The 24739-nt window shown below is 43.8% G+C and overlaps 1 protein-coding gene across 3 annotated transcripts; it reads left to right on the top strand.

The window, feature by feature from the left end:
* Nucleotides 1-194: 194 nt before the first annotated feature.
* LRP3 (LDL receptor related protein 3) lies at nt 195-24004 on the top strand. 3 transcript variants are annotated; one of them, XM_017826939.1, is made up of 8 exons: nt 254-282; nt 1679-1741; nt 5155-5202; nt 10841-10979; nt 19386-19594; nt 19877-20963; nt 22107-22239; nt 23174-24004. In XM_017826939.1, the coding sequence occupies exons 2-8, from the start codon at nt 1735-1737 to the stop codon at nt 23975-23977; spliced, it is 2427 nt and encodes an 808-aa protein (XP_017682428.1). In that variant the 5' UTR covers nt 254-282; nt 1679-1734; the 3' UTR covers nt 23978-24004. The 3 variants fall into 3 exon arrangements, with proteins under 3 accessions (XP_017682426.1, XP_017682428.1, XP_017682429.1); XM_017826937.1 differs by lacking the exon at nt 1679-1741 and having other exon boundaries at nt 195-282; XM_017826940.1 differs by lacking the exon at nt 254-282 and having other exon boundaries at nt 1679-1757.
* Nucleotides 24005-24739: the final 735 nt, after the last annotated feature.

Genomic DNA, 24739 nt, shown 5'->3' with positions numbered 1-24739 from the left:
CCGTCCTCTGCCACCTGCCCCGGAGCGGCGGCGCGGCCATGGGGCCGGGGCTGGGGCTGGGGCTGCTGCCGCGCCGGGCACCGCCGGCCGCGCTGCCGGCCCCGCTCCCGGCGCGGGCTCCGGGGGCCGCCCGCGGCTCGGCGTGATCCCGGCCCGGCGGGCGCGGAGCCGCCGCGCTCCCCCCCGCGCTGAAGGGCAGGCGGCGGCGACCCGCCATGGAGAAGGCAGCGGCCGCGGAGCTCCGGCAGGGCGCGCTGGCGCCGCTCACCGCCATCTGCCTGGGTGAGTGAGGGACGGAGGGAGGGAGGCAGCGCGGCCCGGCCGCTCCCGCCGCCGGGGCAGGTCCGGGCACCCCGGGGGGCTGCGGGGCCCCTCCTGCCCTCGGGCAGTGCCCGGCGCGGGGTCACGGCACGGCGGAGCCCCCTCCCCGCTCCGCTCCGGGTCCCCGGGGCAGCCCCGGCGCTGCGGAGCCCAGCGCCCTGCCCTTGGCTCCGGAGCCGCTGCCGTAACCCCGCACGGCGCTGAAAAAAACCCCAACAAAGTTGATGCCTGTGGCTCCCCGGGCCGTGAGTCCCCGCGGGACTCGCCGAGGGACTGCCCGGCGCTGCTCTGGAGAAACACTTTCTCCCCTTCCGTCTCCCTGCCATGTTCTGCTCGCCCCCCTCCTCCTGCTCGGAGCGATGCTCTCCGCGCTGCCTCGCAGCAGGTGTTAAGTTATGGCAGCGCGATGGAGCGCGATGCTGGTTCCCAGTCTGTCAGCCCGGTCTGTCGGGGGATGTTTTTTGTCGGGGAGGAGCGCTGGCACCTCTGACTGCAACGAGACAGGCCCCGCGTGTGTTGACAGGGACACGGAGAAATTAGGAGTTATTAAAGCTGCCCCCTTCCTGAGCCCTGCCCAAGGGTTCTGGTGGGTCAGCTGGGGCTGCACCGAGCCCTCTCACACTTACAGGGCAAGCTGGCATAGCTCCTTCATCCAGAACGTGCTAAACCCACATCTACTTGCTAATAACGTGGATTAGAGTTCATTTTTAATAATCCTCAGAGGCAGTTACTATTTGTTACATAAACGATCAGAAGTGGGTATGTCCGTGGCCAGGCTGCTTCTTCTCTTTTTGTAGAAGTGTTTCCGTAACATCAGTGCTTGCCTAGAGAAATGTAGGAAGTTGAAGTTTAAAAGTTGCTCTGGTTACTTCAAATCTATCTATTTTAATTAGCATAAGTACGATGTTAAAAGCTAGCAAAATTCCAAAACAGTTTCAACATCCTTTGTAGCTAGTACTTTTTTTTTTTTTGAAGAGTCTTAAAGGGATTTCAGAGATGTGCACAGCGTGAGGATAACGTCTGCTGCATTGTTTATTTAAAATTAGAAAAAGATACAAATTTTCACCAAATTTCCACCAAATTTCTTGGGGTTTTTCTGGGTCTTGTTTTGTGGGGTTTTGTTTTGTTTTGGTTTTTTTTGTTGCTCAGTCAGACCTTCGTTAAAGCTTTCGTTATTTAACAGAAATAGCACAGTTCTTACTAAAATGACTAATAAGATAATAAAAGATTATGTAAACTCCAGAGTTGAAATGAGAACACTTCTTGTAGTTAGAGGTGGGTGATGCCAGGTTGAAAGTTTAGTAGATTTCTGCTTTCTATGACTTCTAGAATTTCACTGTCTGGCTCTTCTTTTCAGCTGGAATGTTTTATTCCTATTCCTTGCACAACTGACAGTAGTGGAAGTTGAGAAACATGAGAGGTGGGAAGCTTGTAAGGTATTCTGCTTCAGTGAACCCATAAGAATATAATGCCGCTACTTTAACTATTTTTGTGTTTTACTTCCTACTTGTGTGTCCTTTCCTTTCATGTTTGCTTTTGGTTCTTGCTTTTTGCCGTTCTTTTCTTTTACTTTTTGTTTCCCCATGGCCTGTGTGTGTGTGTTTGGTGTCTGTATCAACGCACTGCCACTGACCATTGCTGCGTGACCTTGTCTGGAAACTGCTGCTCCCAAGGCTGGAGTTGGGCTTGTTTCAGCTCTTCTGTTGTGAAGCCATTTTGTTTATCATTCTTGAGAAATTCTGGAGGACATAGAAAGTTTCCTTCACAGGAAGGAATCCGATCAGCAAAGCTGATGTCTGTCCTTCTGGCTGTGGGAAAAGCCTGGTAGCTGTCATTTGGTTCAGAGGTGCCAAGATGTAAATTTTCCCTTTTGATCCAAATAAACCTCTTTCCCAGCTGAAAACCTCACCCTGAGAATTACTTAGCAATCCAAATGATTGGCACAGGAAGTTTCCTACAGGGAATTCAAGCCAACTGAACCACTTCTGGGTTTTTTTCTGACTTTCCCATAGCTTCCCAACAGTTAAGAAAAAAAGCATTTATGAAACTTTCTAATAGACCTTAGTCTCTCACCTGTTTTTATTTTGACAGGGTCTTGTTTTGACAAGAGACAAGAAAACCAGCAGGGAATGGCTGTTCTTTCTTTTGAGCCTCTGACAGTTTTGAGAGCTGAGTGCTTCAGAAAACGCTGGTTTACAGTGCTCTTGTGGTTTGATTTGATGGTCTAGAGTGACTGAGAGTGAGCAAAACACATACTGCAAACTGTAAGCTTATTCAGTAGCTGGGGAAGGTACCTGATTTAAAATGTAGAGAACTGTTCTTGACTGCTGACTTCTTAGTATGAAAGGGTTTGAAAATGAGAGCAAAGAACTTGCAACTCAGCCAATAGAAGTTTTGTGTTTGCAGAGGTAAAAGAGTATTTTTTTGGGCTTGTCCTTCGTAGGTATCTGCCAGGTCTGGTGTACAAAGCTGCCTATAACTGTATTTCTGGTAGTAAACTAGGGCTCTCTGTTTCCCAGTTCCCAGGAACATAGCTCTGAGTTGGGTAACTCCACTTTGTCATGTCCCATGTCTTTATCCTACATATTTCCATTTAAAGGGCATAAGGGCCCCTCATCAGCTGTGCCAGGGAACCTCTGCTTCAGAGCCCATGTCCTCTTATGGTTTTTGGGAGGATTCAGGTATAAAACATGAAGAAAGACTGTAGGATGGTAGTACAGACCCGGACTTTTCTATACAATGTACCTTCAGACACTCCTTTCACTTGTGGTGATAATGGTTATGCAGAGTATATTCGTGTACTTTCTTTGGAGCAAGACAAAATATTTTAATTCTCATGAATATAATTTTGTGTCTTAATCACTGATTAATTTCTTCTCAGTCCTTATGACTGTATTACTATGGTTACCCGAATAGCCCTGCTTTAAAACCACGTGAGGAAATGTTGTGCTGCTGTTGTTGCTGTGATCCAGGGCTTGTCACAAACGGATGTGCTGCTCCACAGAGCAGGAGTTAGCAGAGCCCTGCTGTTTCCTGGGGCAGGATGGCAGTGCTGCTCCTAGGTAGGCTTCCTGACCTGAGGGAGCAAACTAGTGCTGTGAAACACAGGAAATAATTACATGGTCATTATCAGAGAACAAATGTTATGGGCATTAATTATGTCATAAAATCAGGGCTGTTAAGGTCCTCTGAACGTCACCTTAATGCTTTAAACACAAATCCCTGGCTCAGGTGTGTTTCTTCTCAGGCCATAGCATATGTGTGCTGCCATTTAGTTGCCCTCCTCTGTGTGTTCCTGAAAGCTCTTAGGACCACGACCACTTAGAAGGAGGGAGAGGTTGCTGTCCTTGCCCCTGTGGCAGAGCCCCGAAGACTTCTGTGGCAAGTAACACCAGTCATTCTCTCTTTCTGCTGGGCCTGGCCTCAGCCTGAGGTCCGTAGCAGTTTGTGCACCTCCCAGAATCGCTGTCTGCAAAAAGCTCTGGCTTCAGGAAGGAGAAAATCCAGGCTGTGGACAGCCAGGTGTAAGTCAGGGGAGGACAGCTGTGGGCACCTGGACTGCTGCAGTGTGGTGGTAGTTCAAATCCACCACAAACTGAAAACCAGAACTGGCAAGCTAAGGGATCGTTTTTAGCTTTTTTATTTCCACTTCTTTAGAGGTCCGTACTTTTCTTCCTCTTGTGCTGGTGTAAGTTACTCCAGAAGGTGGTGGGGCAAGGCTCATTGTTTTGTGATGTGTTTGGACAGTGGAGCAGACAATGGGGGCCCACTCTGAGGCGTAAATAGTGTTAATTGTCATCTGCTTCCGAAGTGACTGTTGGGAACACAGACAGCTTCTCTTCCTCTCTTCTGTTGTTGATTTTTACTAAATGCTTGCAAACAGATCGACTGTTAAAATATTTAGGACTTAACACATACAAAATAAAGCCAGAGTGAGTGCTTGGACTGGGATGTTGTCAATTAAGTCTTCTGGTAACCTTTTAAACCTTTCTAATTCTTTTAAACATTTGTTACTTTATTAATAGGCTCTCTTTGTAGAGCATAGATTACTATTGAAATGGGAGCAATTAGTGGAACACGCTGTAATTGTTAGAGAATTAAAGAATGTATGGGGAAGCTAATATGGAACTACATGTTAATGCTGACCTCTGGAGTAAGAATCACACAGGACAAATTTTTTTTTTGGCTATAACTACTCTTACCAGATCACTCTAATGGTATACAACGTGGAGGGAGACTTTTGAGTAAGTGAAGAGTCTTTGGAAATTAATTTGCAAGTCGGGTGTGTATTGCAAGTACTGCCTCATCCTGTTTTGATTGTACCAGTAGAGCTTTTTGAAAGCTTCATTGCTTTAGCTTAATCAAGGCAATCATGTTAGCTTTAGCAGTTGATTTTTAAGGTGACATTTACCTGAGAGGAACAAACTTCGCTTTATTCAGGGGAGATGGATTTGAAGATAATAATGGCATTAGTTATTTTCCAGCAGTTAAGCAGGTAAAGTCACTAGCTGTGATGATGAATGTTTCAGTGGAATTGTTCTTGTCTCCCTCAATGAAAAAAAATCCCACAGAAGACGATTTAGAAGAGATTGGCAGTTTTTGGTAGCATGTTTGACAGATACTAAACTAACATCGTGTGTTGACTTTGTTTTAGCTACAATGAAAGATAGTGGTTGATTACATGATTTGCTTGTGTAGATGAGCAGAATTTTGTTGGAAAACTGCTATGCATTTCTGTTAACACCCCAGCAAACAGCTAGGAATGGTTAACTGCTGACTGCCACCCTGTGCCACTGGAACCTGTCTGAACATTCTTTTTCTGTCTTTACACAGTGAATCTCTTCCTGACTGGGAAAATTGAAAGTGCTGTTACCTCCCTAGGTAAGACATACCTTTCCTGTTTGTATTTACTGTTCTTTTGAGCTGTTACTGTCCCTTCCCACACAAAGAGATCTTTCAGTGAAACAGTATGACCTTTGCTTGAGAGAGACTAACAATGACAATTTAGGAAGTTTAGGACTTTTAGGTCTTCCTGGGGTTGTAGACTCCAGCAGTGTCACTGTGCTAGAAAAGAATGGTACATGCTGATATGTTCAGAGGAAAACTATGTTTAGAACATGTGTCTGGGAATATCAAGCCAGGGATAGTGGCCCATTCCTGGGGGAGCTAAAACAAGAATATTAAAAAAGTCTTATGAATGTTGACTTGGAAATTCAACCAGAATTGCAGCACCTGGTGTAATTTCCTTCTCTGTGACAGTTCTGTGACTTACTGACATTATGGGAACACTGCAATCAGGGTCCCCTTAGTGATAAGGGCCCTCTTCTGCCTGTCAATCCACAATCACGTGTGTAGGCTCACTTTGTGCCCAAAGAGGCTGCAACTTAAATTGAAAAAGCCAAATAAGGGGAATAGTAGGAAAGGATATGGGGAAACATAAAAATAATTCTAGGGAGGTAGATCAATTAAGAAGGTTTAAATCAGAAGGTAATGATTTTATGATTAGGTAACTTCCTTAAATTTAGCTTAGAGGAAGTGTGGATGAGCCATGTAGGACATGTGTTGTTTGCCACACAGTATTTTCCAGTCTTGCATTGGAAAAAATGCAGAGTGTCATCTGTGTCATAGTCTGTTCTGTCTGAATGGTTCTTTGGCTTTTGATGGAGTTTGGCATCTGCTGGCTGTGTGATGTATGAGTTTACAAAGTGTAAACTAAGTAATTATACAGTGGCTGGCCTGGACTGGTGATGCTGCCTTGGCCTGAAATATGTAATACTTCATCCAGTTGGCTCTGCTGCTTTCTAATGCTGATTTTTTTGCTAGAAACAGAGCTGTAACATCTGGCTTTTATTCTTTCCAGTATGCTGAAAACCTCAGAGTACTGTAGCCTTTGTACTTTCTTGTCTTCATCCAGTTTGGAGTTACCTTGTCTCCTGCCAGTTTAACTGGAGCTGGGGACAAAAATGATCATGAAAGGTCACTGCAATGGTGTGACCCACGTGTAGCTTCTCTCACCTGTGCACTGGAGGATGGCAGGTTAGGATGGTACAGCTGTAAGTTGCCAGGGATTGTCTCGCCAGGAGATGTTCCTGAGGAGCCCAGATAAAAGTTGGGAGGAATGTTTGCTGACCTAAACACGTCCTGACAAAGCAGCTTGTTGCAGAGTTGGGCTCTGTGATAGGCTGTCATGCAGTTTCTTCTCAGAAAGCAAATAACAGCAGAAATGGTGAGTTCTGGAGAAGGCAGGTGGAGGCACCATCTTGGCTGTGTTTAGAGGTTGTAAGTACTCAGTGCCTCTGAGCCAGGCAAGCTGCTGCTCCCTGGGAGCAGTGCTGTCCCAGAGCCCCCATGCCCTGGCTCACAGGAAGCTGGTTCAGCCTGTTGATCCAGCAGTGTGAGCTCAGACTTTGGCAGCTCAGTGAGGCAAACCCTTGGACTGTGCCTTCACTGGTTCTGATCAGGGGCAGGAGCAGCCAGCTGGAGACTGGGCAATGTACAGTGGAGCCTGAAGTCCTCCTTTTCCACAGGAATAAGGGACCTGCATTAAGCCATGTGTGCAAGCCCTCCTTAGGAGAGCCTTTTGAGAACTTGGGGAGTTTCCTGCTGACTCCAAGGCAGCTACTTGAGGAAATGTATATTGCCAAGCATTTGCTTTCCTTGTGGCAGGTGCAAACCATCTTTTATCCCGGAGCAGATGGTTGGGATGTGTCCCCTGAGACTGGGACAGACCCTGGGGCACGGCAGAAGTGTGAAGCTGCAGGATTTGTTTTCTGCTGGGATTATCTGAAAATTTATTCCTGCGCAGCACTGTCCTTCGGTGAAGATCAGTGTCTGTTTTGTTACAGGTGCTCTTGCAAAAATAGGAGTAGTATTATTAATATAAAACTTTTGGAAACTTTATTGCATGTATTTGTGCCATATTTAACTGGCAGAGGGAACCTACTGCTGTTCACAGTGGAAGAAATCCATTTGATTATTACAGAAAGAGCCTCAATAAGATTTATGCCTGCTTGACAGAAACTCTCTGAACTCAAATCTCTTCTGGCATTTATTTCAAGTTTGGGATTTTTTTGGTTGGTTGGTTGGTTTTTGGTTTGTTTGTGTTTTTTTTAATTTATAAAAGATTTATTATTGTCTGTCCCCAGAATTTATCTTTTCTCTGAAAACACCATCTCAGTAAGATTTTTAGTGGGTTGGTTTGCCAATCCAGGGATTGGTATTATTTTCTGTTTCTCCAATAATGCTAAGTGTGGAAAACTTGGCAGTTTGGAGCTTTTAGTAAATTGGGGGTTCACTTTTCTTCCAGTTTTTTGCAGAGAGGCTGCAGAAGGACACAGAACAATGGCTGAAAGTGTGTTATCGCTGCTATTCTTGTGTGTTGTCACTGATGATAAGACCTTCAGAATCCAGGACTGTGCCTTTCTATTTAGGAACTTCCCTTTCCTTTGGATGTCTTGGCAATTTGAACAGGATTTTGTTTGTTTTCTTTAAGGAATCACACTGTCATGCTTAAGCCCAGCTTAATAACACAGTACTTGGGCTTGTGTGTGATTCTGCAGACTTCATGGCCAGGGGCTGAGGAGGGAAGTGGGGCCCTTTTATTGATACTGAAGCTCCAAGAGTATAAAATTGTGCCCTGGTGTGGTTTTACCGTTTTGTTGCCAGCACTGAAGGCCGTGTTTAGTACATAAATATCTTACAAAATTTATGTAGGTGAAAGAAGAGCCTCTGAAAGCAGCACTTGGGTACTTCACCTTGTCGGTGCACAAGGAATAGGGAGGCAGGTGACTGGTTAGGAAGGAGATCAACTGATATTTGCAAATCCCATAGTAATGAGCACTGATGGGAAAAGAAAGGCATCAAAAGCAAGGCAATTAAGTAAGGTTTGGGTAAACGCTGTACTGGTTTTGGGAGGTGTGGGGGGGTTGTCCCCAGTTTGCTCCAACAGGTTTAGGGGACTGTGGACGTATCCTTAAAATAGTGTAATTAAATGTTAGCAATATGAATTCAGATTAGTGGTCCATTCAAATCAGGACCCTTTGCAAGAGCAAAGCAGTTGTCCTTTTGATTTGGAGTGGGGCAAGTTTGAAATGCTTGTTGTGCATCAGAGGGGTAAAGCCTTGGGCAACAATAGCCATTGTCAGATGACCTGCCCAAAATGGCATATAGTGTCAGAGCAGCCCTCACCGTGCTGTGTCTGGAGATTTTCACAGCCACAGTTCTTCTGTTGGAAGGAAGAATCTGTTTCTCTTCGTGCTGGTTCTTTCCACGCCCCACATTTGTGTCAGATGTGCAGTGCTATGTAAGAAAAAGTGTTCTTTGCTGAAAACCTGAAGTGGGATGTTACAGCAGTGCCTCTGCTGACACATTAGGAAACTGGACATTATTGCAAAAGAAAAAATGCTACTTCAGTGTTACTTCAAAAAAACCTGGGATACTTCAGATAACTATTGCTCACGATCTTTGTAATTACTTCCTAAAGAAACAAGTGTTTGGGAGAACAATAGCTGTGCTTAACTGCACTGACAGTGCATCAATGGAGGTGCTCATGTGGAACCACCAGTCAATGGCACCTCCTCAGAATGGAACTAAAATAGGCTTTGTGCAATTGTGATTCTGTTCTAGTGCATTTACTATGGATAAGGGATATTAATTCAGAACAGTATTTGGTCCAAGGGCAACAGAAATATTTGCAGAGCTGTTGCTGGAAGCTCTGGCTAGTGCTGTCTGGTGTATTTGCTATTTTGCTTTGTGCATCCTGTTTCCTTCCCATTTTGGAGTTTTAGTAACCTGGCAGTGAGGAAATGCGGCCCTTTCAAGCTCCTTTATGTGGTTCTCTAGGTCCTCTTTTGCTGCTGTGATATGTTGATGCAGTAACAAGTATTCGGAGGAGCACATTTCTAGACCTAAACACACTGAGAACTACAGTCGAAAAATCTTGTGGATCTTACATTTGCTTTTGTAATTCTGTACTTGCATCTGCATCTTAGTGTTTTCCTGCACCTAGAGTGGAGCCTCTCTGTGACAACAAAAATGTTCTTGTTTTTGTAACTGCGTTACTGCAAAATGTTTCTTTGGAAAATAGATGCTTTTGTGTATTTATGTAGTCTGTATGCTTTCGTGGCCTTTGAAACTAGTAGGAATTACACGCATATATATTTCAGTGGAATGCCCTACTCGGAGAATAAAAATAATGGCTTTTTTTTAAAAATGTTTTGCCTCAGGTAAGTTACCTCATGCTTTTTCTATTCCTGTGGTTCTCACTTCCCAAGCGCTTGCTGTGAACAAACAGGGCAGAGGCAGGCCCGTGTTTCCTGGGGGGGCCGTGCTGCAGCCCAGCCCCAGCGCCAGCCAGGAGCTCTGCAGGCAGCCCTGCCACCTGACTTGACTGCAGCCAGGCAGCTTTGCAGGCACTCCTTCCCTCCGTCCCTCCAGTGCAGCTAAATCTGACCCCAGCTGGGAATTGAAAATGATGTCTTTATGTGGCTGGATTTCAAGCAGTGCTGCAAACCTGTCATTTATAAGGCAGTTTATTTGGTGTGTGTGTATGAGGAACCTGAAAGTGCAGGCAACCTTTTTTTTGCCTTTCTACCTTTTTCAGCTGCAAGAATGTAAGCTTCTGTCAAAAACTGGAATATTTGGCTGCAGTCCACAAGTCATGCTCTAGATAGTAATTTGTTTTAAAAATAGTCTAAAAAATAGTTTTGGAGAATGTTAAGAATAGCTATTGCATTACAGAGAATTTCCCCTCTTGTAGCCTGCTAAGAGTATGTTTTCCCATCAGAACAGCTTTCCAAATTTTCCTTAGAACGTTTCCCTTTCATTTTTGAATTGCTTAATTACAAATTATAAGTATTTGATGTAACCTGCTGTTTTCCATAGGAAGAACTAAAAGTGCTTTGAAAATGCTGAGCTTTATTTAGCCCTGTTTGCTCCTCTCCCTGTCTGGAAAATTTCTCCCATCTATGTGAGTTCAGAAGGAATTTAAAGTACTTTAGTAATGTTCAATATAAACATTTGACATCAGAGTCCAGTTTACTTTTTTGGGGGTGGTGGTGGTGGTATTTTTTTAACCATTACAAACTCTTCAGGTCTGTCATATGGATAGAAGAATAAACAACATGTCCAGGAACATGTTACAACAAAATGAGCTTCTAGCTACTTTACAATGAATATGAATCTCCTTCAGCTGCTGGGTGACCTGCCCAGGCTTTGGGGAGCTGGTAAGAAGGCTTTCTGTATTACAGCCTCTTGGCAGATCGTGCAGTGATATTGATTGTAGCCTTTGGTAGATTCACACAGGGTTATTGATTAGTCCTGCATTGAAGTGCAGGTTGTGTTGCCTACACTTGCTGTGGGTGTCTTAATTAAAAACCAGGGCAGGGAAGAAAGCAGTGAGAGGATAAAAGTGTTGACTCTCATTTGCCTGCAATCCCCCAAAACTGATGAAAGCTCTTGTAGCTGATGTGAGTTGTTGATTAGGCAAAGCATTAACAATATTATTTTTCCCCCTTAACAGCTGCTTGCAGTGGAGAACTGGAACAGCACACAGAGAGACGAGGAGTCATCTATAGCCCTTCTTGGCCACTGAACTATCCTCCAGCCATAAACTGCAGCTGGTACATTCAAGGAGATCATGGAGACATGATAACAATTAGGTATGGCTTGATATTCTGTGGAGGTAAAGAGTTGCTTTGCTGAAATGAAAGAAAATGCAAGTTCTTACCTGATATACCAGTGTGAGGTTGTCTGTCAGAGCTGCTGGGTGGTCAAAGTTGATAACACTGGAACATGATTACAGGTTGGGCACCTCTCTCATTTAGAAATGTTTCACTGTGTCCTGTTTCTGTAGGCTACTCCTGACATCCATTATTATACAAGTCACCTGTAGGCTTTTAATATATTTATCTTCACAATGCCCGTGTGAGACTTCATGTACCTCTGATAGATGAGGGGGTGGGAAACAGTGATATATTTACTCACATTAAATAGCCCCCTTTCTCTTCATCACTTATAAATAGGAATAGGTGAAGGCTATAAAACCTAGAACAGCCCCAGTGGGATATGTAAAATTCTTACAGCAAAAATGGCTTTTTCTCTTAACATCTTTAAATGGTGCTATATTTAATAAATAGTCGAAGATACTTATTGTTTATTGTTACTTGTTAACCAAAAGACACTTGCTTTTGTGCTTAATATTTATTTCTAACAAATTAAATAATAGCATTTGTGGCACAAGTTTAGCTCAATTCTGGAAAAATACTATTCAATAAAGACTAAAATATACTACAGATGGTTTGTTAAGAATGTTCAGGCTATAATATGAGCATACTGTGAATTTACTTAATTTCTCTGGGCTAATTGTTGAATCCTCAAACCAAGAATTTCTTGCTTAAAAAAAACCCCAAACCCTAGGAGAGGGTTTTTTTTTGTTTTTAGTACTGTTGTATTTGACACCATCTGCTCATTCTTTGCTCAGCTGCTTAAAAGGACTGCAAACCTCTTCAACTGCAGATGCTCAGCAATTAAAAACAAATCTGCCACAGATGGAATAATAGGAGGGCTCCACCATCCGTAGTTCAAAATAGGAACTACTCATCAAAAGTAATGAAGTAGGTACCTGCCAGCATTTGAGATCCATAAATAGAAACAGGCTTTTAAACCCCATTACATTGTATTGGACTTGGGGAATTTGTTTCAAAGCAGAGATTGTGGGAAACTCTGAGAAAGCATACAAATGAGACACAGGACTTGGCTCTGGAGAATGATACTGAAGTTTGTGCTGTGAAAGCATCTCAGAGCTCCCAGTTAGAATTAGGGCTCTCTTCTGCAAGCGTGAGTGTAGCAGAGGCTAAGGAAATAAAGGAAAGTGAGGTGCAGAAACTGCTAGTGATGTGTGTACAGTTGAGATGTGTGCACAGCAATATGATTTGAAAGATTTCTCCTTAATGGGTTTGTTTTCTGTCACTGAACACACATCCATATCCTGCCCTCCTCTGCACATGCAAACAATGGGAGCTGTGTGTTTACATCCCAGGGAGTAGTGTTGTGGTGTTTCTGACTATAAATGTACTTGGGATGACTCACTGCAGCGTCTGAAATTCAAAATGTTGCAGCATCTGAGGGTTTCTTTACAAGGCTGTAGCCCTTGTGGTGCCAAGGACATGAAAGAAGCAGCTGACTTGCCCAGGCTAACGTGACATAGGCAAGCTGAGAGGGTTCAGATACAAACATTCTTTCCTCTGAGTAGCTGGGTGTGCTTCTTGTCCTAACAGGGTGTTGGTAAGGCCATGCATAAGAGCAGCTTTTTGAATTTTCCTAGGAAAATCAAACACAGTTCCTACGTTAACATATGGATTTTGAAAGGTTCCAAAAAACCCCATCCCCTTTGTCTTGTATTAGGCTGAATGCATTTCCTTTGATCTTGAGTTCTTACTGACAGTAAGACAGCAGTGTTATATAAGGGATATATATATATAATGAGATACAGCAGGAGTCATTAAGGGATAAAATTGCAATTGAAAGTATTTTTAATTTCTAAACCATTTGCAGTCGGTGGTCATTTTTTATAAACCTGTTTATTCAACAGCTTTCAGTAGAACAGTGCCCAGATCTCTCTGTGGATGTAAGGTGCTGCTGGCTCCTGTGGGCATGTCCTTTAGCAGCTTTGTCTTAATGCCTGCCTTTCATGTGGGTGTATTGATTTTCTTCCTATCCTCTCATTTCCATGCTTATTGTTTTGGTTTATAGTTTACTTTTTAGAAGTCCTTGAGGGAGATTTCCCATGAACAGGAAATCTATGTTCTTTACGCTTATACCTCTCTATTAGTTACACCCATTTCAGTCCTTTCTTCCAAGTTTGTGTGTCTGATGGAATGGTTCTGTTGGCACCTGGGAACAAGTCTGTAGCCACTGTTTTCCAGGGCTATGTTGTGTCTCTTTAAATTCAGGTAATCAGTCTTTTAGTTATTGTTTTGGAAACGACTTGATTTTTCCCACCTATTTTCTCTGGTTTTATGCTTGTTTTCATGGAGGACTACATAAAATCCTGTAAGATCAGATAAAGATGTCATATGCAGTAACTGCCTTTGTAGCATCCGTTACAGGCTTTATAGGTGTATGTTTCCTCATATCTGGGAAAAAGATCAAAATAATTTTTGTTTGTTTGACAGTTGCTGTTACCTGATGGTTGTAATAAACCCTGATGCAGGCAGAGTATAAGTTTGTTATTTTATTACTGGAATTTATGGGACTGAGAGTAAAATCTTCCCCATGCTCAGAATTCCAGATGAGAGTATTGAAAAGCAATCTGCTTGGCGAACCACTCAAGTTGTCTCTTATTAATTGAGGTGGGGGAATCACCTTCATTGGCTTTCTCTTCAGTGATTCATGACATTGGTTTTGGAAGAAGGAATTGTCAGGTACCTGACAGGAGGGGGGAGCCAGGTGGGGGTTGGTCTCTTCTCCCAGGCAACCAGCAGTTGGACAAGAGGGCACAGGCTCAAGCTGCACCAGGGCAGGTTTAGGTTGGACATTGGGAAGAAGTTCTTTACAGAGAGAGTGATCAGACACTGGAAGGGGCTGCCCAGGGAGGGGGTACAGTCACCATCCCTGGAGGTGTTTAAGGACAGACTGGATGTGGCATCAGTGCCATGGGCTGGGTTGGGTCACACGTTGGACTCAATGATCTCAGAGGTCTTTTCCAACCTCTGATTCTGTGATTTGTGTCTCAATTTCTGAGTAAAACCAAGACCTGTTCGTGTGAAGGCTTGCTGGTCTGTAATTGTGTGGATGGTTAAAGGGGCTGTTTCAGAGCCTATTTACCAAACTCACAGGGTTTCAGAACTTGACGTTAATTTGAAAAAAACCTTATAATAGCCACTTCAGTTGCATGTGCTCAGCTTTTGAAGAAGCAGGCCCAGTGTCTCCTGCCTGAGGTTATGCAGTTAGCTTGGTGCTTGGGAGCTGGGAGCAGAATAGAGCTTTCCTGACTTTCAGATCCTTGTGCTTCAGTGGTTAAGCAGAGATTTTTAATGAGCCAATTAAGTCATCAGTTGTTCACAGTCTGCACTTGCTCTGAGAAGTTGGCAAATAGAAGTAACTTTTCTTGCTTAATTGGCTAGTTCTGTTTTATTTTGGGACTGTGCTCTACTACATAATGTTTTTTCTCCAATTTTTAAAAGGAGTTTAGAGGGCCAAATTGGACATTTACTTTTTCGTTTATTTACTAATTACTTTCATTCAGATTTTGCGTCCCATGTTTGCCCTTTTCCAGTTATTAAGAATGGGGTTCTTTCTTTTTGCTTTAATCTCTAGTCACTCATGCTTAAACTGCCATAAGGGGTGTAGAGAATTCCCTACATTATTTACGGAAGTACTTTTTTTTTCCTAGCTGCCACCACTCCTTTTAGTGCAATGGGTAAAAAGCTTAGCTCTGCTAAGCAGTAAGTTTTGCAGGTGGCACATTTTTCTTGTATGTACAGACTGTTAATGTGTGTTTATGATAATCTGGTTTAATGATGTTCTTTTCAAGCAACATAAAACACTTGTCAGTTAATAGGACTTTGTAGGCTACTGTTACTTCATTTGAGTACATAGGCAAGAACTGATATATATGACTGACCCTGTAATTTTCTGTAAGCTCCTGGAGTTCTGCTCCCTGTTGGAGGTAACTCTTTTTTCAGTATCATACCACTGAAAGAAAAATCAGATGAATTTACTGATTTCTGCAGAATTCAGTAAAAAGAAGATTTAGTGCTGCGTTTGTCAGTTCACACTGAGTTGTTTTGATCCTCAAAGTCTGAATACTGACGGTGTTTACTAGACAATTCTTGTACTTTTATATAAAAGTAGGGGATTTTTAAAGGAATTAGCTGTGGAAGAGACATTCCAAGAGCAAGATAACTAGAGTAAGTGCTTTTGAATAGAATCTTTCAGAAGAGGCAAAAGCTGCAAAACTTGGTCCAGTAATTTTGGTCATGTATACCAACCTCCTTCCCTCTTCCTGTATTGTTTTGGAGATCCACAGGCAGCAGTGAGAACAGCCTGAGGGCCAAAGCATTTTGAAGGATGTTCTGTGGTGGGTGTTGTGTCTTGTTCGTGGTGCAGTTCCAGTGCTGGAAATACCAATGCTGGAGAGCTTTTGCTCTCCCTGCCCTGTGAGCTGGGGCTGTGTGCTCTGGGCACGGAGCAGAGCCAGCTTCTCCTTCCCTTCATCATCCAGGTGGGATGCTAAAGCAGAGAAGTGAAGCTCTTGAGTGGAGGGGGATGTCTGGAGCAGGTGGGGAAGGCTGTAGTTGAGGAGTGCAAGGGCTGGAGTTCAGTGCACGACATATGGGTGACATTATGCATTAGTGCTCTGTTTCACTGTGGCTCGATCCTCTTTCTTGTTTTAGTCACAAAAAATAATGCAGCTTTTGGATGCAAAGGGCCTTCCCTCAACAACAACAACCACAGACTTAACTCAGTACTTTTCCAAAGACTGTTTGTATAGTCCTACAAGCACGAGACTTTGTCCCTTATTTCCACTGCATACCATCATTCATTCAACCACTGGGTTAATCCTTTTGATAGAAAAAATTTGCATTCCAGTTTGAGAAAGTTCAACTGAATAAATAAATGTCCCTTAGCTCTATTTTGTGGGTAGCGGAATTAAATTATTCTTCAGAAGACTGTAACAGCAGCAGCACTAGATCTAATTACAGATGATGAAAGAAGTGGAGTAGCAGAGGTTGAGCACAGTATTCAGGACTCTTAGCTAAAATAAATCAGTTATATACTTAATGTCAGGAGCAGTATGGCAGAAACTTGTGACACAAAACCTCGTCACGAATGCACAAAGTGAAAAATTTCACAGAAGTGAAAAGTAACTGTATGTATTTATAAGTGCCCACATGTATTCATGTTGTTTTGTATTTTTTTGCAAAGGAGTGCTTTTTTGGTGAGGGCTCATTCAAATATATCATGCTTTTGGTCTTGGGTAAAATCACCATCAATTTAAATGAGGAAAAATTTCCTTCTGGTGGGGACAGTGTAACTTAAAAAGATGCTGGAGTGAATTGACAGTGCCTTAATCAAAGGAAAATTTGTTCAAAATACATCTGTTGATTAGTTTGCATGAGGTGGAACATAATTCCTTTGACTTTGCTTTTGCCCTTAGAAGAAGAAATTTTATAACTGCTATGGTATCTATTTGCACTGGATCTAGAATGTATTTCAGAGAAATTGTGTTTATTCAGTGGTGTTTGAAACTCCTGGGCACTTGGGATTAAGATATACTTGGTTTTGTAAAAGAGCTTGTTCTTGTGAATATTCTGTATTGACCCTTTTCAAATACCAAGGTATTTTGTTTCAGTAGCTCGTGCATCTCTGAGAAGCATGAATCTGTTAAACATGGTGTTTCCTTGCAAGTCTGTTCTGCCTCATCACCCTTCTACTCTGTTGGCTTTGTGGCTAAAGTTTGGATTTTTTAGTGGAGAACTGTGGGATTCTGCTCTGAATCTATTTGAGACCCACAGCTGGCACTCAGGAAAATCACTTATCCTCTATATACCTGGTCTTCTGCTTTGGAAAAGCGGGACTAAAGGTTCTTCCCTTTCCACACCTTTTATAATAAACCAAAAAAAGATGTTTATTAGTAATGTACAATACTAAATTTTCAAGGTGCAAGTAAAAGATATTAATTATACTCGACAGCTATTGCTGTCATCTGCAGAAGAGTTTGTAAGCAAGGCATGTGCTTGTAGCTGACTTTTCTATATTCTTTGTGAATCTTAAAAGTGTTAAACCAATTGTTTTGTTTTTTCCTAGAAAGAAATGCATTTTATTGCAAGGTATAGGCAGCTTATTATATAGGCAAATTCTGCCCTGGGTGAATTATTTACTTGATAGACAAAAGTAGCTCTTTTCGGCAGAGTGGGGAAAACAGTGGCTGTGGGACCCAGCTGAAGTGCTGGGAACTGGGTAGGATAGGAGGAAAATTTGTTTATATTTTTAAGGTTGATCCTGGTACATCTAAAATAATTGCAGAAGTAAGAGATCAAAAGACTTAGTAAATGATCTTGTTTGTATTGCAGAAGCAGAAGTTTTTCTACTCATTCTCACCCCCCTCTCCTTCCAAGTTTTGAATTTCCATTTCTTTAGTGACTGTTCCCTATTCTTAAAAACTTTTGTTCTTGGGCAGATAGGTATTTCTAACACTTTTTCAAAATGTCTTTATGACAAGAAATCCCTACAAACAGTCCTTCAAGTAGAAACCCTAGGTGATGTCTGGTGCCAAAATGAATTTCAGAGTGCAAAGCCAACATGGTAGCTCAGTGATGCTGCCTCACATCTCCTGTAACGGACTTGATGTGGGTGCCTGTAGTTTCCCTGATGCTCTGTATAATTCCAGTTCATGCTGCAGTGCTTTTCATACACTTTCTTGGTCATTAAAAACGTTTTTTGCTGAACACCTGTGACAGAAATACTCTTTAGTTTATCTTTGCATGGCTGAGTACTTCAGTCTTTTCATTCTGACTGCACAGTCATCTAAAACTTCCTTGCAAAATATGCTGGTTTCAGGAGCTTGATGAGATTGCTTATAGCAAAGAATTGAGTGCTGTAGGAATATTTCTTCCCAGCTGGGAAGGCACATAGAGCATTGTGGGAGAAAAAGAGTTAGAAAAGAGAAAAGACATATTTCTGGGTGGATTGTCCTTGCCTGCACTTATGTTGTTGGACGTCTCTTAGTTTCCATATTAACTTAACACTTTCAGTGCTCCCTCACTTCTTATGCTCCTGCTGATAATTTTTTTTGAGGGTTATTAAGCTGGAGTGCTTGGCAGAACCTACAGCTGCTGTAGGCTGGGTCTCCTGCTTAAATAAATTGGGTAGTTTATATAGTTGCTGTTCTTTCCCTTTCACCTTCAAAGGGCAGGATCTGGCAGGTGCTGACAGCCTTTTATAAATACACACTGATATCAGAAAATTACCTTTCCATTTATCTTTTTCAAAGACTTTGTCTTTTATGTTTGTGAAAAGTCCTTTGTGGAGGGAGGTCTGTATTTCACAGCAGCTCTTCAGCCTTTCTGAAACTTCTGTCCAGGTGTTTGCGTGGGGCAGGCACAAACTTCCACCAAGTAAATTTTGTGTAGCTGAAAGGGGACATGAAAGAGGACCAAAATTCATTTCTAAGTGTTCTGAGCAGTGTGCCCTTTCCTACTGAGTGTGATTTGCTGTGCAATCTGCTGTTGCCTTTGCAGATTACTGAATGCAAATTCAATCTGTTTCATCAGAGGACAAATACCACGTGTGGTTCCTGAGCCACAAGTTAAGGGAGTATTATCTGGTTGTGTTCAGCGTTCTGCAAACAACCAGGGCACCTCTTTGCACTAGATAAGCTACTACTGAAAAATCACTGGGCTTTGGTCAGCAGAAGGGCTGGAAGTTTGACTGTTAAAAGGTTATAGTCTTGTTTGCTCTGCATTTGCATTCCCAGAAAAGGAATATTTTAGTCTTTGAATTAAAAAATAATGGTGTTAGATTTTAGATTCCATCTCCACCCCTGTTCTCTTCTTGCTCTCTCCCTGCCTGTCCATAGCTTGAAGAGTGGGTTTGTGTCTCTAATACTTAACCCTTTAGGGTTCTTTGTACTGCTTCCTACTGTTCTTTTTCCAAGGCAGCAGTGACCCCTGTCATCCCTAGCTGTTAAAGTTGGAAACAACTGCTGAAATTAATCTATCTTCTGTATAATGTATTCTGGAATTTTGCTTTTCCTCATATCTGTGTTTTACGAAGCAGTTTTATTTAAGGACTGAGTAAAAAAGGGATCACTCTTTCAGCTTTTGCAGCTACTTGGGCTGATGTTTATGCCTGGGAGATGGGTGCTTTTCCAGATAGGGGGATGTGCTTTGTTTCTATATACTCAAGGTACTGTAGATGTTTCGTTGTCTTTGCATGTGATGTCTTTATGTCAGCACTGCTTGGCACAGGAAGTCAACTGTTAGAGTTGGTTTTTTCTCTGTTTTGCTTTGTTCCAGATGCGTGGCCTGTCTGTGACTTGTATTTTTCTTTGTTTCTAACAGTTTTAAGAACTTTGACTTGGAAGAGTCTCAGAAGTGTGCAGTAGACTGGTTGATGATCGGCCCGTCTTCCAAGAGGGAGGAGTACAAAGTGTGTGGATCTTCCATTCCTCCGTCTTTCATCTCTGCGAGGGACCATGTTTGGATATTTTTTCACTCAGATGCATCAAGCTCAGGACAGGCTCAGGGATTTCGCCTTTCTTACATTAGAGGTAAAATCTTACAGTTTTTTTGCTTTCTCCTGTACTCCCTCTGGCAAAACTTGAAGATGGTAGTATTATTTTTTTTGGCAGGAGTCTTGGGCCAGTCTTGATGACTATAAAGTGTTAGCATGGTAACACTAATAATATTTGCACTGGGCTTTTAAGCAGTGTTCCTGAAGTGTGCTGGCCTGACTGATTGACTTGTGACATGCAGGACAGCAGACATTAAAAAATTCCATCAGATAGCTCCAAAAGTTTTGATCCTGACTTCTTTCTTGTCCTCTTTCACAGGAAAGATAGGTCAGGCTGTGTGCCAGTCGGATGAATTCCGCTGTGCAAACGGGAAGTGTATTCCCAGTACTTGGAAATGTAATTCCATGGATGAGTGTGGTGATAACTCGGACGAGAGGAACTGCACTGTCCCTCCAACAGACCCTCCCTCCAGCATCTGCCCCTCAGGAACGTTCCAGTGCAGCGCTGCCCACTCCACTAAATGCCTGGTGAACGAGCTGAGGTGTAACTCGGTCAAGGACTGCAGCGATGGCTCGGACGAAGACAATTGTCCTGATCTTTCCTGTGGCAAAAGGCTGGGGAATTTTTATGGGTCTTTTGCTTCCCCGGACTTCTTCCGTGCCGACCACAGCAGGTCGGACCTTCGCTGCACGTGGTACGTGGACACGCAGGACAACCGGCACGTCCTGCTGCAGCTGGATTTGCAGCTGGGCTACAACGACTACGTGAAGGTGTACGATGGCATCGGGGAGAGGGGGGATAAACTCATGCAGACGTTTTCCCACCACAACAACAGGCACTCGGTGAGCGTGGAGTCGTCCAAGGGCCAGCTCACTGTCTCGTACCATGCCCGCTCCAAGAGCACTGGCCACGGATTCAATGCCACCTATCAGGTGAAAGGCTATTGCCTCCCCTGGGAGCACCCCTGTGGGAGCGACGAGGAATGTTTCACGGATAAGCAGCACTGTGATGGCTGGTGGCACTGCCCAAATGGCAAGGATGAGGAGAACTGCCCTGCCTGCCAGAAGAACGAATACCCTTGTGAGGGAAACAGTGGGCTTTGTTACTCCATACTTGACCGCTGTAATAACCAGAAGAACTGTCCAGATGGCTCAGATGAAAAAAACTGCTTTACTTGCCAACCAGGAAACTTCCACTGTGGGACAAACCTGTGCATCTTTGAGACTTGGCGCTGTGATGGCCAAGAGGACTGCCAGGATGGAAGTGATGAACACAACTGCCTGGTGATTGTTCCCAGGAAGGTCATCACAGCTGCTCTGATTGGGAGTCTCGTGTGTGGCTTGCTGCTGGTGATAGCGCTGGGTTGTGCATTTAAATTGTATTCTCTGAGGACCAGGGAATACAGGTAAGCATCTTGCTTTGGTGATGCTTCCATAGCTGTGGTGGTTTTTTCCATTTTTTAAAAAGAGAAAAAAATTGATTGCTAACCAGAGAATTTGCAAAATACTGTGAAATCAAATCCAAGGACTTGCTGACAGCTAAATAGCAGTCACTGCATTAGGCTTAGAGAAGAGTATTAAGATTCTCAGAAGTAGTGAGGGAAATGTCAGCTCTTCTGTGATCGATGAGAAATACACATTTATTGTGCAGCATGGCAGAATCTGTATCTAACTTAATCTGTCTTGAGTAATTTCCTCTTCTTCCTCTCCTTGCAACAAACTCCTTACCCCTACTAAAATCTGAATGTTGAACTGCTACAGTGAAGTCTTCACTGAATCTGAACTGAACAACCTCTAACCCCTCCCCTCCTTAGTTCTTAGTTCTGCTAAAAGTGATGTCTGCAGTGTTGGGACCTGTTCTGGGCAGCAGTCTGTGGTGCAAGCTGTGCCCCTTTCCCTGGTCTATGTGCCTTGTTGTATGTGCAGTGTGTGTTTCTTTGCCTGTGTTAGATGTTTGTGTAGGTGTAGTTCTGCCCTCTGGGAGAGAGTCATAAGGGACTTTCTGGTTCCCACCTCTTGTCGTGAGCACCAGCTCTGTGCCCTGCTGCTGGCACTGTGTGTGTTAAGCAGTGTGCTTTACATTCTCTCCTGATCAAATGTGCATGATGAAGGAGCTGGAAAACAGCCACTGTGCTATGTTGGGAGGATGTCCCCTCTCCTCAGTGCCTCTGTTCTGACAGGACAGCCAAAGCTCACTGTGGCTGCAAACTGCCCCTGTTGTGTGACTGTTCCCAGGTCTTTTGCACAAATAACCTTTGGGCCCTTGCTGGACAAGTTACTGACCAGTTGAAGAAACTTTCACTGCCACGCAGTGCAACCTGAGGCTGCACCAGACAGTTTGCTGGTTTGATTCACAGGTGCTTACACCCTGTACTCTGAGTTCTCTTGTTTATTTTCACATCCTGATGAGGTTTTCATGGAGCTTGGTCAAAGGTCTGTGGTTTTGCTGCTAGCACCCTTTGGCAGTGCTTTTACACATTAACGTGAGGGAGGCAGGACAAACTGACTGTTCCTTCTCTTCCATGTTTTCTCTCTGGTTCTGTTTCCAGAGCATTCGAGACCCAGATGACACGGCTGGAGGCAGAGTTCGTGCGGCGGGAAGCTCCACCTTCCTATGGACAGCTGATTGCACAAGGACTCATCCCCCCAGTCGAAGATTTCCCTGTGTACAATGCATCACAAGTATGCAGACACAAGTGCCAATGAGCATTTCAGCAGCCAAACTACTGTATAAATGGCACAGAATCAATCTGGAGCTGTGTTTCAGTTGTGGCTGTGCCAATTATACGGAAGTAATATGAAAATGTGTGTGTGTGTTACATGGAGCTGAAGGACCACAGATACGCAGCTTGGTGCTGTGGGTAGTTTTGAACATATTAAATGTGTTTGCTGGGGAACAGCAGTGAGATAAACACATGCTGTTTTGCTGCACATCAAGATAGAATGAACTAGAGAGAAAGGTCAGAAAGTAAATAGGAAAAAAGGCTTTTCAAGCTGAAGTTGTGAATGTACTTGAAGTGATAAGAATAGCAGTATTTTTGGGAAATTCTGGGATTATTTTCCATTTACAGATACATTACAGTGGCAAGCCATTAAATCATTCTTCTCTCTAATTGCTGAGTTCTCAAAAAACTCCTGTACCCTGTCAGAATTATCCAACTGTGATACAGTTCCTAGTGTGATAAAGCACTTGTAGTTTGTTACTCCAGTGGAAAGGTACCTTCCTGGGCAGACAGGTAGAGCTTAAACTCATACAGGAAACACTGTAAGGGAGAGAAGTTTTGGATGTCCCATCCCTGGAGGTGTCCAAGGCCAGGCTGGATGGGGCATTGACCAACCTGGGGTAGTGGGAGGTGTCCCTGCCCACAGCAGGGACGTTGGAATGAGATTATCTTTAAGGTCCGTTCCAACCCAAACCAGTCTGTGGTTCTTTGAGAGTCTTTTGGTACAGGCAGATCTGTCTTTGGTTTTTGTTAGAAAATACGCATTTTCCAAGGAAGCGTAGGGATCGAGCCTGAGAATTCTGGTCAAGTGGAGATATTAGTGGGGGGAAGGGGATTTGGGGGAAGTCTTTGGAGTATGTGTGAAATGATGTTTTGTTCCAACTGCGTTACAGGCCTCCGTGCTGCAGAACATCCGAACAGCCATGAGGAGGCAGATGAGGCGCCACTCGTCCCGACGCAGCTCGTCCCGGCGGCGCCTGGGCAGGCTCTGGAACAGACTGTTCCACAGACCTCGGGGCAGGGGACAGATCCCCCTCCTCACGCCCGCCCGCACCTCACAGACTACACTGGGGGATGGCATCATCAACCGTGCTGATGGCGCTACTCAGAGTCCCCCAGCTTCCCCAGAAGGACCTGGTCAAGAGGCAAATGGCCAAGCCAGGGGCCCACAAGAAGCTGGATGTAGCAACCTGCAGCCAGAGACTGAAATCACAGAGCCATCGCCTGCCAGCGTCTCACCCAGCACTTGCACAGCAGCACATGCAGAGCCCGAGGCTGGACGTGCCAATAAACCTCTAAGTGCTGACTCTGACAGAGAGCTTAAGCAGCCCAGTAAAGTGGATTCAGGAAAGGCTTTCAGAGATCCTTTGTCTGAAAGTGTTACAGAAACGATCCATGGAGGGTCAGCATCCAGGAGGACTGGCCCAGAGGACAGTAGTTTAAGTGGAAGTCATCCGCTGAGTGAAGAGCCATGTAGGTTACCCTTAAAAAAGTGGGAGTCTGGTTATCCAGACAGCCCTGTGAATGTTCATATCCATGTGGATGGACAAAGCCAATGTTGCCCTAACTCATACCGGGAGGAGCCTTTGGGTGTTCACGCGGCTTGTTGCCATTCTGTGGAAGTGCCAATGTCAGAGCCCTCTGCTCCCCTCCCTGAAATCAATACCAGTGATGATGAGTCTTTACTCGTTTGCTAATAAAAATTTTTGGTTTGGCCCTGTAAATTTTGTAACTTGGTTGTTTCTGTGCCAGTGCACTCTGGTGATGGTGGTGTGGCCGCGCTCTCCACTTTGTCTCTTCAAACCGCCGGGTTTGATCCCACAGGGAGTGCAGCACGAGGCTAAATGGGACAACTTTATGTCTTGGTTGCTATTCCTGAAACTCCAGTGGGGCAGAAGTAGGCCAGTGTGTGATGTCAGGGGCTAGGAGAGCAGGGATGTGTCACTGTCGTTTGGAGGCATCTCCATCCTCTGCTATTTTTTCTGTACTTTTATTCACTCTGCATTCAGGGAATTAGTGTTTCTTTGCTTTTCTACTGAACTAGAGAGAACTCTGCTGGAACCTGGGGCACACACCAGTCATTGTAACGCTGAGGACTAAGCCAGAAATAACACTGTTGTCTTTTCAGACATAATTTAGTTAAAATTTAATAATTTTAATTACAAATACTTAGAAGGAAGTGAAATCCTTTGCAGCTTCCACTTTATAGAAATTGCTCACTTTCTTTGCTCCCTTCAGAAATGTTTTGATGGCCATATGGACCTTGAAGCATCCACTAGACCCAAAGTTTCTGTATAGAATACCCAGAATGAAACCAGGTGTCTTACCTGCTGAAGCTTTGTGATGAGAGTTTAGCAGTGTTCAGTGTCAGTGGAGTGCACTGAACCCCAGTTGCAGCAATGTTTCTCTTCTGTGTTGCATTCTCTTCATAGTGATGTTGTGAAGGTTGCAGAGTTGTT

The sequence above is a fragment of the Lepidothrix coronata genome, unplaced genomic scaffold (genome assembly GCF_001604755.1).
Source record: "Lepidothrix coronata isolate B3197 unplaced genomic scaffold, Lepidothrix_coronata-1.0 Scaffold132, whole genome shotgun sequence".
In the NCBI taxonomy this organism is placed as follows: Eukaryota; Metazoa; Chordata; class Aves; order Passeriformes; family Pipridae; genus Lepidothrix; species Lepidothrix coronata.
The sequence above is the reverse complement of the archived record's forward strand: the minus strand, read 5'-3'. Positions and strand labels throughout refer to the sequence as shown.